Source organism: Protopterus annectens, chromosome 2.part2 (assembly GCF_019279795.1).
Source record: "Protopterus annectens isolate FY-2018-M chromosome 2.part2, PAN1.0, whole genome shotgun sequence".
Classification (NCBI taxonomy): Eukaryota; Metazoa; Chordata; order Ceratodontiformes; family Protopteridae; genus Protopterus; species Protopterus annectens.
Genome location: NC_056730.1, coordinates 94883782 through 94900221, shown reverse-complemented (window position 1 = coordinate 94900221; position 16440 = coordinate 94883782). Strand labels below are relative to the sequence as shown.

The window sequence follows — 16440 nt, the reverse complement described above, 5'->3', positions numbered from 1 at the left end:
GTTGGCCTGATGTACAGCTGCCACAACCAGTCACTAATAATGGCACTGCAACTCCCGTTTCTCACTTGGTGAGTAAGTTCTGTGTTACTGACAGTCAAAATTTAATTTGGGATTTAAAGGTTTCTTACACATTGTCCCCCAAAGATAGTTTGGATGATAGTCCACTAAGCATGAGCAGGTTCTGGCATGTTGGCTTGATGTGGATCTGCTTCACTTACTGGGTCTAGTGTAGGCAGGGGAACCTTTTGATATTGACTTAATAATGCTGTGGGACCTAAACCTAGATTTAAGAGGTTCTACCATATATTGTGAAAGTCTGACGAGGCCTGACTGCCTTCTTCCTCTGGGGATCCACATGAATGTCTGCCACACTTACTTGGGATGCATGTGGTATATGGCTTACGCGTCCATCATGCATGCGGACAGTCCCTAGTCCATGTACATCTGGTACGTCCTTACTAGTGTGCTTATAGAGGTTCACATGGATGCTGTGTGTGCAAACGGTTCCCCTTCAAAACATGTAATTCTCATAACATCGAAACTCAAAACACTGAGACCATAACATCAAAAACCCAAAACACTGAAAACTCATCATATCGAATTTCATAACACTGAAAATGTATAACATCGAGTAGTGTATCCTCAAACATGTAAATGTTAGTTTAATCTGTTAATCTTGTGTTATCATTATAAAACGTATTTTCTATTTATATAGTTATTATTTATATAGTGTAGGAATTTATACTATTTGATATAGTGTTTATTTTGCCAATCTGTATGTGTTTTTAGGCTGTACAGATAAGTGATTTAGACATTGTGTACGTTCTGTATGGTAATCGCAATACAGTGGGGTTAGGAAATTAACTTTTTTCCCACTGTAGTGCGATCTTGAAGTTGGTATATTTAATTTACGGGGGGAGGGGGGCAGAGTCTCCCACAAGGGGGTGTAGGGGGGCTTGCCCCCCTGCAGAAACTTGGTAAAAAGTGTGTTTGTTTGGTGGTGTTATAGGTGGAGGGGATGTTATTTGGGATCACTATTAAATCCTGAATACTTACAATACCAAAGACCGTAATCCCGAGATCAGATACTCGAAAGATGAGAAGATCGGAAGACCTGAAGCGCAAAATTTAAAATGCTGAAGACTACAGTAAACATACACCACACACATGCACACGCCTTCACCCAAAACACAAACATACAAACCTATACTACTTAAAAGCAAGGGGGCAAGCCCCCCTGCACTCCCCATGTGGGGGGCTGCAACCCCACCCCCCCTACTTAAATATTCTAACTCCAAGATTGCACTATACAAACACACAAAAATTCCCCACACATACACACACATCACAGTCACAAAACACACTTGCACACTAAAGCCCCTAACCAACACAACCAAACATAAATACTTACCTAACCTACTGACATCTCCATATTTCACGATTTTGAAATTCGCGCTTCTGATCTTCCGGTCTTGTCTTCTCGTCTTTCGGGTATCTGGTCTCGGGATTACGGTCTTCAGTATTGTAAGCATTCGGGATTTAGTAGTGATCCATGTTATTTACATGTACTTTGTAATTTTCAATGTTGTGATGCAAAGTTTGTGTTCTGAGTTTTCAATGTTGTGAGTTTTCAGTGTTTTGGGTTTTCGATGTTATGGTCTCAGTGTGTTGAGTTTTGATGTTATGAGATGTAGATGTTTTGAAGTAGAAGCGTGCAAACATACTGCACATGAGGAGCATCATGTCATTGTCCCTGGCAACTTTAATCTTAGAGTTGTGAATTGTCAGGTTCATAATAAGTAATTCTGAAAGTATGAGGAATGTTTTATCTGCAGTTCTGTCCTGTTGGGGAAAAAATGCTTTATGCAGTTTTGTTTGCTCTATTTCTTAGGTCCCTACTCATTTTTTAAAGTGTGATTGTGACTCTAGTACTACATCCAGGGCTGTTGCCACTGCTACAGTGTTGAGATTTGCCTGCCTGCCTGCATTCTCAAAACCTTCCAGAGGATGTAAAATGAGATTTTAAATTCACCTTTGGATAGTGATTTAGTTTTTTGTCTGTCTGCTGCAGAGATTCTCAAAAAAAGGTGGCAATAGAGGTAAGCTTATATAGGGGATCTCTTGGATTTTTCAACCCTCCTCTAAATTTTCCAAGGGTTTATTGCTGACTTATTCAGTTTTGGATAGAAATAAAACAGCCTTTGCAAAATGTTGCTAAGCGGAAGTTTAAAAAATAATGGCAGGATGCACCAAAATGAAAGAAGACCCCCCCCCAAAAAAAAAAAAAAAAAAAAACACAGGACCATCATTTGACAGAATGCCTATGTAGGGGGACTTTGTTCCTCCTTCCACCCTGGCAGTATCTTATTACTTCCAGAAAGTATGAATCTCCATTTTTCCATTTGGCAACAGATTGTTTAAACAAATGGGTTCTGAGACTGATTCAGCATGGGTACAGATAGCAGTGGGAAGAAATCCCTGCTTTCCAGGGAATTATTCCACATCCAACAGACCAAACCCCTCTGTTCTCTCCTGTCCTACAGCACATGCTTTCTCAGGGGGTAATTGAAACGGTTCCCCCTTCTCAGTAGGGAAGATTATTTTATTGAATAATGTTTTTAGTGCCAAAGAGTGTGTGCCTGAACACCATTTCTGGGCTTTCTAAACCAGTTTGAGATACTGCTCAAGTTCAAAATGGTTATTACATAATCTCTTATCTCTTCTTCCTCAGTTCACATCTCATTCCTATTCATCCACACTTCAGACATTTCTTAAGACTGTGTGCCAGGATCACATAATCAGTTCTCTGCCTTATTCTTTGGGGGTAGCCACTATTTCAAACATGTTCACAGTGTGTCTAGCTCTCGTTATAATATATTGCTGTCTACAGAATATCCACAGTTTTCCATGTTTAGATGACTTGCTTATCTTTCTAGAGTCTTTTTTAAATTGTCCGGTATCTCTCACTTGAGTAAGAGCTTTCCTATGCAGAATGGGATTCCAAAAGAGCATTCAACAATCTGTTTCGACTCCATCACACAAGATTGTTTTCATAGAGTGTCTACTGGGAAACCTCCGTACAAAGAGCTTTTCTTCTATGAAAAAATGGATCCTTTTCAGGGGGTGGGGTTCACTCTTCAGCTACTGTAAAGAAATGTCTCAAGATTCTGGGTCTCATGCCATCTATGATTCTCATGATACCTCTGCCAAGACTCCACACACGAAAGATACAATGGTGACTGAAGTCTCTGGTCCCAGTACCAACCCACATTATTTTTTCAGATTCCAATTCTGGGATTTGTGACAAGAAAAATCGCTCTGTTTAGACATCAAATATCTTTGAATCCAGGTCTCCCATCCTGCACCAAAGCAGTCATCACAGACGCATCAGACTTTGCTTGAGGAACAGTTTCAAGGTGGATAAAAGTGTAAAGCATCAAAGACAGACACAAGCACATAAATGTAGAAGAAATTCTTTCGCTTATCAAGGCCCTCAACTCTCTGAATCACCTTTGGTCTCTGAGGCCACTTCAAATTATTACAGACAAGTATCACAGTGGTGTGGTGCAGAAACGAGCAAAAGGGAACCAGGACTTCCCCCTATGCTGACTAGTCATGTTAGCTTGGGATGTAACTTAACAACACAATCTCACTCTACAGGCTTCCTATATTCCATCAGAGCAAAATTGTATGGCATACAAACTGGGCACAACAAAGCCAGATCCTCATGAATGGAAACTAGATTAGGGGGTCTTAAAAGATTTGATCCATCTGAAAGTTCCTCAGGTAGACCATTTTGCTTCCTGTATGAACAATCAACTGACAAAATTCTGCTCTAGGACTCCATGCAAGAAGGCCTATATAACAGATGCCTCATCTTTTCCTTGGACAGGAATGTTCCTGTATGCTTTTCCATCCTATCCACTGATATTCAGGATACTTTTGAAGATTCAGAAGGAATCTCCCAAGATCACTGTGGTGGTTCTTTCTTTTGGAATTGAACAGGGGCAATTACCACAAGCTTCTTCACAGACTGGATGTGCTTACACAAGAATAGGGGTGTTTGGTATATCCAAACCCCAAACAACTTCAACCAGTCTCCTGGATGATAAGGTCTTAATACCCTTTAGGCACCTATTTACTGAATATATGCAGCAGGTACTAATGGGGACAAGAAAGCCTGCTATTAGGAAATCATATATTAACAAATAGGAAGGGTTCTCTAGTTGGTGCTAGCAATGTAGCCAGCACCAGATCAGAGCAGGTATTTCTCTGTTTTTACAGTATTTGTTTTGAATTACTTTCTTATGACCTGTCACACTCTGATATCAGGGTTAATTTGTCAGCCATTTTAGCATGCCTGCACATGGATCCCCTTCTTTCTTTGTATTCCCTTGTTAAAATATTTTTTGAGTACAGTGTTTCCGTTTGCATATACCTCACCAGATATTTTGCCCCAAGAAATTACAGGGTACACAAAACAAGTCTTGCGTGGAAAGACTGAAAGCCCCGTCACTGTATTCTGTCTCTGGCTGCTAAGGGGTGACCTGTGCTTGGCCTACAGGGCAGTCTCTGACCTTGCCCTGATGGAAATGCACATTTGTAAATCAAACTGCATGAGGGTCACTTGCTCCAGGGATCTTAACCTAGCTTCTGACATGAACAGGTTATGCTAGAGAGATGGATACATCTGCCAGAGACTGCCACTTTTCTGGAACAAGCTTCCTCTTCTTGTGAAACAGAGCCTCTCCCTGACCCTCTTCAAATGCGACCTAGATCAATGTATGGGTGGCATTTGTGTCCTTTCTGGACAGAGGAAGTTATTAACTACCATAGACCTTTACCTCTGACTGTGAACTTCATTCACCTAATGACCGACAGTTGGGGCAACTTGGGATTAATATGGCTAGGCCTGTAAGGGCTCTAGGGTTGTTAGCCAAGCAACCTTGTATGAAACTATGAAGGGGGTATTTGATAAGAGACCACCAAAAAAACTGGTGGCTCCTTCTTGGGATTTTAGTTGTTACAGAAGCTAACACTTGCTCCATTTGATCTACAGTGGATAAAAAAGTGTACACACCCCTGTTAAAATGCCAGGTTTTTGTGATATAAAAAAATGAGATCACAGTAAATAATTTCAAAACGTTTCCCACCTTTAATGTGAGCTATAACATGTACAATTCAATTGAAAAACAAATCTGTTAGGGGAATAAATGTAAAAAATAAAAAAACATACAATAAGCTGGTTGCATAAGTGTGCACACCCTTAAACTAATACTTTGTTTAAGCACCTTTTGATTTAATCACAGCGTTCTGTCTTTTTAGGTACACACCTGCCATCAATTAGAGACACTAACCGCAAGGAAAGTTCAGCTGTACAATAGGATTTTCCTGACATTTACTTGCTATAGCAAAAAACATGGTTCCCAAAGAGCTTACAAAGCATCAAAGAGATGTCATTGTTGGAACCCAGTGAAGGCAGTCATCAAAAAGTGGAGAAAATATGAGACAACAGTGACGTTGCAAAGAACCTGACGTCCCTCCAAAATTGATGAAAAGACCAGACAAAAACAGGTCAGGGAGGCTGCCAAGAGACCTACAGCAACACTGAAGGAACTGCAGGAATTTCTGGCAAGTACTGGTCGTGTACTGCATGTGACAGCAATCTCACGTAGTCTCCATATGTCTGGTCTATGGGGTAGGGTTGCAAGATGGGAGCCTTGTCTTACACACAAAAACATCCAGGCCCAGCTAAAATTTGCAAAACAATACATAGTCTCTCAAAAGCATGTGGGAAAATGTGTTATGGTCTGATGAGACCAAAGTTCATCATTTTGGCCACAATTCCAAAAGGTACGTTTGGCACAAAAAACAACACTTTGCATCACCAAAAGAACACCATCCCCATGACGAAGCACTGTGGTGGCAGCATCATGCTTTGGGGTTGCTTTTCTTCAGCTGGAACTGGGGGTTTAGTCAAGGTGGAGGGAATTATGAACAGTTCCAAATATCAGTCACTTTTGGCCCAAAACCTTCAGGTGTCTGCTAGAAAGCTGAAGATGAAGAGGAATTTCACCTTTCAACACGACACTGACCCCAAGCATGCATCCAAATCAACAAAAGAATGGCTTCACCAGAAGAAAATTAAAGTTTTGGAATGGTCCAGCCAGAGCCCCGACCTAAATCCAATAGGAAATCTGTGGGGTGACCTGAAGAGGGCTGTGCACAAGAGATGCCCTCGCAGTCTGACAAATTTGGAGGACTTTTGCAAGGAAGAGTGGGAAAATATTGCCAAGTCAAGATGTGCCATGCAGATAGACTCCTACCCAAGAAAACTGAATGCTGTAACTAAAAGGTGCTTCAACAAAGTATTAGTTTAAGGAAGTGCACACCTATGCAACCAGCTTATTGTACATTTTTTTATTTTTTATATGTTTCCCCCCTAACAGATTTGTTTGTTTTTCAATTGAATTGTACCGGTTACAGGCCACATTAAAGGTGGAAAAAGTTTTGAAATGATTTATCGTGGTCTCATTTATCACAAAAACCTGGCATTTTAACAGGGGTGTGTGCACTTTTTGTATCCACTGTAGCTCCTCTGGCTGACTTGTTTTTAACATGATAAACAATTTTACTGGGTGCTCTGACCTCTGCAAGAAGAGTATCTGAGTTACAAGATCTTATGGTGGGTCAACCTAATTTCATTTTCCACAGAAATCACGCTTCCCTGAGAACTAATCTTTTTATGCCCAAAGTGGTATTCATGTTTACTTTTAGCCAAACTATCTTCATGTGTTTTTACCTGAAGCCTGAAATGAAGGAGAAAGGGATACTTCATAACTTAGATGTCCAAACCTACTCAGCCAGGAGGGAGTGCTGCAGTTTTAACATCCTGGGCTTAAATGTTTGTCTTACAGTATGGAAAATGGCAGGGTGAGGGGATTCCTCATAACCAATTTTTTTCCCTTGGTTATTAGTTCTTCTAGAAAAACCTGCAAAATTACTACTGGAGAATCATATTTGTCTAAACAAACAAGTTCCCTGTAGCTGGTTACAAAGATCATGTCTTTTATTCTCTTTCTTGTTGTGTACTAAAGATCAATGCTTTGTTTCCCTGTTTAACAGAGGATTTTTTTTCAGTGAGGGTTAATTTTCATTTAGAATTCACTTTTCTGCTATTCCATAATATCAGTTTGTCTATATATCTTGTCATGTTATGTGTAGCATGGAAACAGTTTGTGAAGGATGAACCTTAAGACAAGGTACTCTGATCTGAATTTCTAAATGAAAGTTGTATTTTCCTATATCTGAAGTTATTTTAACAAAATTGTACCTCCGTTTGTATTTTTCCTTAATGTATTGTATCTTATCGACCATATGTCCCCTATTGTCAGAATTCTGCTATCTTGATTTCTGTTTTGTTGCAATTTTTTTCTAAACCAAAAATGTATTTACTTTCTTGGATTGTAATCATTTTCTACTTCTGTCACTGAGTAAGTATGCTATTATTTTTTGAGCTTTTCCCTCGGGCATCTGCCGAAAATAGGCTTTTTGCTCAATTGGATTATCCAAGCCAATAAATGAATTATAACAGGGGAAACATTTTTAGTTGCATTCATTTAAAGCAGGTGAATTTCAGAATGTCACTTCTTGGTTTGTAGATATGTATATTTTTTTTCAGAGTAAGAACATTTTTCATAAGCAATCCCTTTATACCAGAAGTGTTTCTGCAGTCTCTCTTACCACTCTCTATCCAGGTACCAGTTGTCATCCTCAAGAAATAAAATAGATACGCAAGACTTGTATATTGATGATCACAGATCCCCCTTATATATTACTTTAAAAGAACAAACTCAGACTTTCCACCGTTTTTCCTTTTTAAAAAGCTGACCCTTTTCCAGATGTTTTACTAATTGTATTGTGCTCTCTTACAAATAACTGGTGGAGTCATATCACTTTCTAGTAGATCACCAACCTATGCTGCAGCTTTTTCTGCCCAGAGTATGTAAGGTTGCTATTTAGATGTCATTACACGGTTTCACTAAACATTATGGATGGCACGTTGTCACCTCACAGCAAGAAGTTCTCTGGTTCGATTCTCAACTAGGGTACCCTCTGTGTGGAGTGTGCATGTCCTCCCTGCATTCATGTGGGTTTCCTCCAGGTGCTCAGTTTTCCTCCCATGTTAAAAAGACATGCCTCTGGAGCATTTCTCCCTGGGCCTCCGCCAAAAATTAGCTCATTCCAAGTTGGACTTTCCCAGTAACCAAATGTTAAATAAAATAAATTACAGAACAGATATCTATTTTAACGGTAAAGTAAGATTTGCTGCTGCTGTCATTTATTTAGTTGTTAACTTCGTAGGGAGACTGGTCCAGGGACTCGTTCCAGCCACAGCCTAGGACAGATGGTAACATTTGTGTACGTAGTTTTAGAAAGTAAGTTAGCATTTTGCTGTAAGTACAGTGATACATAGAGTTTATAATTGATAGTAGAGTATACAAGTTTGCATCATAGTAGTAAAACAATTGGTAGACCGTGCCTTGCTGGTGGCATGGAGGAATGAAGCTCTGCCTACTGCCCAGGTGACCTGAGCTTAATTTTCAAATTGGTTGCTTGACTGCGCAGGTAGGGAGGATATTGTGCCTGCCATAGAGGGGAAGGAGTTTGTGGTGTGGGTGGTCCTTTGGCTTCTGGTAGATGTTGATGCTCAAAAAGGAAAGCCAGAGTTGGGAGGGGTGGGAAAAGCTGAGTTGGCATGCATGTTCTATGGGTTTGGGGCAGTGCATGAGTTGAAAGCCCACCCCTCATTGCCCATCCAGTCTTATGTGCTGATATAATGACATGCTGGGGAGAGGGTATTAGGGCTAGGCTAAAAAAAAAAAAAAAAAAAAGTAAATCTTGGTCCCATTCAGGATGGTGACACTACACCTGGTAGGCTGACCCTTATAATCAAGGGTGAGATAAGTAAATACAGTAAAGCAGAGCCCTTGGCCTTTGAGAATGAATGGGCCTATTAAGCATGATGGGAGGGAGACTTGATGTTTATAAGGGATATTAGATGATTAAAAAAAAATAAGTTGGTATACTGTTTGCAGGTAATCAAATAAACATACTATCTAGTGCAACCAAATAAAACAAAAACATGGCAAGGGAACTGTTGCACCAAGAAAAGATTTAATGAGAAAATGATTTAGCACTTTCATTCATTAAAGTAGAACATGAACTTCATCAGAATACAGAGACATGCACAAAGTACCATTGACCATCTCATTAGTAAAAAAAAATTCAACCAATCACAATAATCCATTGTGCATTTTAAACATTTAAAAAGACAATACCCCTAAAACAAAAGTGAATGAAGATAAATATAAATGCCAGTCATCATCAAAAATATGTATATATAAACATAAATGTGAGAAATGTCTGTATAAAAAAGTCATTGAAATTTTAAGTGTTATGTACACACAAAATAATACTCATGCCAAATACACACAGTTAAATTTTGCTTAACCCTAAGTATAAAAATATGTAGGCAAATTTTATCATTAAGACCAAGGAATTGACTGGCATTTAGCTTAAATTGCCAATAATACACCCAGGACTCCTGTGTCGCTTCACAGGATCCTCCCCTTTCAAAACAGGCACTTTTTCGACAACATAAAATAAAAACTTATTAAAGTTCCCACATTGCATTGAATGTCGATATAAAGTGTTACTTGATTTGCATTTCCTAATCACTTAATGGTGTTCATACATGTGACACTCAAGCTGGCATTTCAGGCCTGCCAGCATAAAAGTCCAGATAGGAGGGGCACAGAGCAGCAGAAGTAACCCCAGTGGTGTTAATGGTTAAATTTGCCATTGTTCCTAATACTCTTGGGGAAAAGTTGCACAGTAATAAGATGGCCCACCATAGCTAAAACCCCACACTTAATCATACCATATCTATCACTGATAGCAGTACTCTTCTCAATTAAATTCTTAATATTCCACCCCGTCTTACACATATTCCACCCCGTCTTACACACAAATGATGGCGATATTACTAAGGTAGGGATAGAATAAACAGAATCAAAAAACAACTTGCAGTTCTTTATTGTCTCTTACATTGGAACTTAATTGCCCATGAGAGATGGCCATTTCTATCTGAAACCTAACTATCAGAATCAGTATCTGATCCCATGCATAATGGGACATGCTCCACCAGCAGATAAAATCTGGGAATATTTAGTACTATGATCCTTCACCACAACAATTTATAATCTGTTCTGCCAAACATGTAGGGTATGCCGTAGCAAAAAAATAGCTCAATCAGTTTATCAGCTTCAAGTAAGAATTTATCAGGCACAAGTTTTGATAAGTGTGCAAACTGCCCCTTTAACCAAAATTTTCTTCTGTCAGAATGGATGAACAGTAAAATAGTGCAAACATTAATTTTAAAAGTGGGTTTTCTATAAATACTGGACTCAAATTTAATTTTATCTATGTTCTTCCCAATGTGTATATCAAGATAGTGGATGGAAGTAAAATCACGCTGATGAGTAAACCTTAAACTATCAGTAGTTCCATTACTGTATTGGAGAAATAGATGCAGACTATCCTCATCACCTTTCCAAAACAACAACATATCTAGGAATCTTAAGTAAACAGTAATAGATTCCCCAAAAGGTCCACTAATATGGTCTATGTTAGTTCATTAAAGTCTAATTATAGTGAACAGATGTTCCTTGAACTGAAATTACAGAACGGACATTGATTAAATATTCATGTCAGCGAATGTTTTCCCAGGGAAGGAAATGACTTGGCCAACATATGGAATTTTGCCCTTCTCCCCACTGTAGTGCAATCTTAGAGTTGTTATATGTATTGGTTGTGGGGGGCATAACCCTCCATTTTGGTGGGCTTGATATATTGTGGTGTGTGTCTTGATTGTTCTGTTGGCCAAGTCATATCCTTCCGTGGGAAAAACGTTCGCTGATGTGAACGTTCAAGGAATAGTTACATAATTTTGGTTCGATAAACAGCAGTTCTCTGTAATTAGACTTCAAACTGATATAGACCCCCCCCCATTAATAATATACATTTGTTCCCAATACCACATGACAATGTTTGCAAAAAATGTGCAGACACTGCCTGCACAAGCCACATCCTTTACCTGCGTGTAATATTCCCCTTCAGAATACATGTAATTGTGATTCAATACAATATCCAAAGGTCCTACTAATAATTTGATGTCATTGTTAGGAAGGGATGTCCGTGTTACCAAAGATTCGTGAAACTATTTAAATCCCAGTTGGTGGGAGATTACTTAAAAAAAAAAAAAAAAAAAAAAAACAGAAAAGATCCTTGACATCAGTGGTAACCAAAAATCATCATATGTTTGCTCAGTTAGAACCCTAAGACAATGTCAATAATACAACAAAACAATATCCCTTGTTAATACAAACTCCTTCAACTTCAAGTCTACAAACTTAGCTATTGACTTGTTCCTCCAGCAGCAACAATTGGTCTTAATGGGGAATTCATCCTTGTGTGTCTTGGGAATCCCAAATATCTCTGGTACGATGAGTTTCTCCATATGCAAAAAAAAAATAAAATAATGTTAGGGGGAAGATTAAAATCACAGTCATTGAGCATCACATCAGTTTTACTTAAGGAAATAAAAACTTCATTCCTAGATGCAACTTCAAAAAACAGCATATTGTTCAGTTACTCGTACATCTTGGCCACATAATCCAAAGAATTCATAGCACCACCTCCCCCTTTATTCTGCTTCATAATATGTATATTGCAATCTGCAGACTGATCTCTAAGTAATGTATATGCTGCTTGTTAGTCAAATTGTAAACTTTTTCTTTGGCTTCAAATGATCCAAGGCCCTTAGCCATCGCTCACCCAACTTTTCAAATGACATCACAGGGGGTAAAAGGGGTGTGTTAAAAATACTATGGTGATAAAAGGTTGAGGAGTTATTTCCTTCAGCCAGATATAACAGAGAGATTGATTTTCTTGACAAAAAGTTGAAATTCTAAAAGAATATCCACCATATCAAACTTGGTTGGAACAAAAATAAAACTCTCTGAATATTTTATTAAATCGGAAATGGTAATATTACTGTAATTAATTTTTAAACCTTCAAAGTCCAAAACCACAGCAGAAGCCCTAGGAGAGCTGCAAATTATCTCCTACCTCTCCCCTGCTCCCTTCCCCATCCCTTCCACCTCAAATTCCCTTTCATACAGGGATCAGTAGAACCATGTGAGGTTATAAAGAACATTCTTGAGAATGAATGAAGCATACTTCTCCTTTAACTGGGGAAGGTTGGAAAAGAGTTAGTTCTAGAAAAAATGGGCTGATGAAAGCAATAAACACCCCCAGTATTGTTAAAAGAATCTACACCATTCTCTACAGTGGCAGACTTAAGTGTACATTCATTGTCAGATAATATAGCATTCTTACCCCTGGAAGGGGATATGCCAGTTTATTATTATCAGGCTAAATTATCCCTCGATTTTTTTTTTTTTTTTTAGTTTTTCTCTCCTTAATTTTACACTTATCAATCCTTCTAGAAATATCATCATGAACAGTTTCATATTGAAAAAAACAAAGTCATTAAATCTTTTCATGGTGCCTCTGGTGTTTTATGTTTGACTGTATACAGGTATCAGACTTCACAGTAATTGTATGTACAGCACGTACTAAATAGTGAATGATGTAGACCTTTTAAATAACTGAAGAAGGTGTATACTGTTTAATAGTCTCCATCCATATTGTGTTATATGCAGTAGTTATCCTTATGATGATTGTAGTCACATTAGCATATTCACCATATGAGGAGATTTTTCAGTGCAGGACTCTTTCCTTCCTTCCCCTAGTTCTGCCTGCCTTTATGGGTCTAGTAATATCTGCATATATTTCTTGTTATAATCTTTATTTCTTTGTGGATGTGTGTGTTCACAAACCGTGTACCAAGTCAACTACTGCAGGCATGTGCCCTGTTAAACATAGTATCATGTAGTTTTTGTTGCTGTTTTTACTGACTTCATGCCTGGAGCTTTAGTGATTTTTTGTGGCATTTAGTTATTTCTGAAGATCTCACTCTTTCATTTTTTTTCTAATGAGCCTGCCACGATATTTGTTGATACAGTACTCCAGTCACTCTTGTCTTTCGTTGGATCTTAGAAGAAAAAGAGTTGGGTTTCTGTGATCCCCTTATGGTCATACCTATAGACTGCATCCGCTCACAAAAAACAGTCTGCTGCTGAAAAAAGATCACATTATGATTGTCTGATGGTAACCATTTGCAATTTCAAGACACGGTGCAAGTGAAAGAATAGCAAGACTGAAAATACAAAAAAATGCAGACTTGAATGTACTAAGTTAGAGATCACTTTGTTCCACCGGGGTATTGCAGTCTTTGAAGTAACAAGGTTTGGAGCGGCACATCCCCTATATTGGGAGAAGGGGCATTCCTCCCTGCAAAAAAAAAAAAAAAAAACAGCTTTAAAGGAGAAAAATGATTTTTCAGCCTTAACTGTTCTCTATTTTCACAGCTTTATTTCATAATTCTGGGAGTCTCAACTCAAGTCTAGCAAGGAGCCAGGTTTGACAAATGTCTTCAGCTGTTACCCATTCATATTTTGATTGTTATAACAATATTGTAGCATTTGAACATCTGTAATGTTGAATACATCACACAACTGTATTGACAAATAAGTGGAAATAGTTTAATTCCAACAATTAAATGTTTTATTAAGCAGATTTTATATTTTTTTCCTTTGTGAAGTCTTCAGTTCAGTTTTATGTAATGCCCTTTTTTGTTGCTTTAAAAGTCTTTATATAATATATATTGAGGTGGAAGTGCTTCTATGCAGTTGATACATTTTAGTTCTAAATCTGAAAAAGAGGACATAATAAAATTGTACATCAAATTTATTAAATTATTTTTGTCAGGACGCCAAGTTAAGCTTGCCTATGTAAATACGGCTGCAAAACCACCTAGGGATGTACGTCGGATGCAGGAACTTCATGGAACAGCAGGACCTATTGTCCAGCCACATCCTTTAGATAAACATAAGTATGCATGTTTTGGGATTCTTTACTTTTTTGTCTTGTATTATTCATAGCACGTTTTTCCTTTGAACAAAAATGTTAGATTTTGCTAAGTGCTAATTGAGTGCTATTTTTATGACTTGTATTAAAAGATTTTTTATTTATAATTGTTTGAAGGAAAGTTAAGGAGTATTAGCTTGGAAAGGAAAATGGGTTTAAATTTGAGAATATAACATTTGCCTTTTAACAGGTGTGTGTCACTTCCACATATTTTGCATATACATATACATTTGTGTGTGTGTTTCTATGTATATATATATATATATATATATATATATATATATATGTGTGTGTGTGTAATACATACATACATATATATATATATATGTATGTATATATATATATATATATATATATATATGTATGTATATATATATATATATATATATATATATATATATATATAGATACATATATGTGTATATATATATACATATATATATATATATATATATATATATATATATATATATATATATATATATATATACATACATATATATATATATATATATATATATATATAGATACATATATTATATATATATATATATATGCATATAATATAGATACATATATTTTATATATATATATATATTATATATATAGATACATATATATATATCTATATATATATATATATAGATATATATATATCTAAAATTAACCGCACTCAAAAAAAATTGAACCAAGAGAAGAAATTTTAACTAAGAACTGAATTTCGTGACAATAAAAGCATTCAAAAAAATAGTAAATCACATCTACCTGACTCCTCCACCTTCCTCCGTTCCCTTCTTTACTTACCTTTGGAGGCAAAGACTCATAAGTTACGTGTTTATATTAGAATCATCAAAGCATGACTGTCATCCTTCCCGGTCCCCCCCCCAAATTTTTTTTTTTTGCACACAGTCCCTTTTTGCACACAATCCCTTTTAGTATGCACACGGCACCACAAGGCTATTACTGTCTGACTAATTTACCTTATGTAACTGCAATTGTAATGTTAATGAAAATTCACACAGTACCCTGCTTGTTCACACTTTACTATTGGAAAGGAACTGTTGTTAATTTAAATGCCCTGCTAGAACTAATGTATATAAAGGAAGTGAAAATGGTTGCTCATACTTATGAAACGTGTCTTTCTGAAGAAGTCTTGATAATAAATAAGACGAAAGCGCTAAAGTTCTACAAGAGTTGTTGGTGTGATTTACTATTTTTTTGAATACTTTTATTGTCACGAACTTCAGTTCTTAATATATATATATATATATATATATATATATATATATATATATATATATATACATATATATATATATAGAGATAGATATAGAGATATATATATATATATACAGATATAGATTATATATGTATATATATATATATATATATATATATATATAGATATCTATAGATATATAGATACATATATTTTATATAGATATATAGATACATATATTTTATATATATATATATATATATATATATATATATATATATATATATATATATATATATATATATATATATAGATAGATACATATATTTTATATATATATATAGATACATATATTTTATATCTATATATATATATATATATATGTATATACTAAGAACTGAAGTTCGTGTTTACTTGGTTGCGTGGGGGGCGGGTTCGAGTTGTGGCATGTGCGTCTGTTGTGAATTGTGTGCTGGTTTTGAACACGTTCCTTGCTGGATTGTTGCAGATACGGGTAGGTGGTGTTTTGGCACCATTTACATTGCTTGCATTGGGATACACATGTGACTTCAATTTGTGTGATCGGGCGCTGATAGTGGGGGTCAATGGATGGCATGAATACGTCGAGACTTGCTGTTGGGGTCATGTATCGGCAGTGAAATGCTGATTGCAATCATGCATTCATCTGGACTTGTTTAAGGACTTATGTTGAAACCAGGATGAATGCTGGGGGACTAGCTAATGTTTAAATGTTAGTGAACTATATTTAAACTATATTTATGGTTTAGATTGGTGTGCACTCTGCGGTGGATGTGCGTGCTGTGATGCGGACTTGTTTCCTATGCGCTGTGATGCTGGGTGGATGTGTCTTGGGGGCGTTGTAGCGTCGTATATGTCTGATCATTTGTTTTAATACATGATATTCGTACTTATTTTATACAGTACTATGGTATGGCTATTTATCAAAACTTGTGTTTATTTTTGTTACAGGTATATCTTAATTTAAGTGTATTAATGACCACTACTTGGTCATTTTTAGGATACGATGAATGCATTTTGAATAATGGTCAATGGATTTTACTTTGAGGGAATGGAGGAGGCTATTA

General features: G+C 36.7%; 1 protein-coding gene across 2 annotated transcripts in view; it reads left to right on the top strand.

Moving 5' to 3' along the window:
* The window catches only part of LOC122795551 (elongin-A-like), a 1176755-nt gene that overhangs the window by 1044754 nt on the left and 115561 nt on the right, over window positions 1–16440 (top strand). For both annotated transcript variants that reach the window (XM_044063776.1, XM_044063777.1), the window contains one exon: window positions 13957–14080. In XM_044063776.1, the coding sequence (XP_043919711.1) occupies window positions 13957–14080 (124 nt within the window). The remainder of the gene's footprint in view (window positions 1–13956; window positions 14081–16440) is intronic.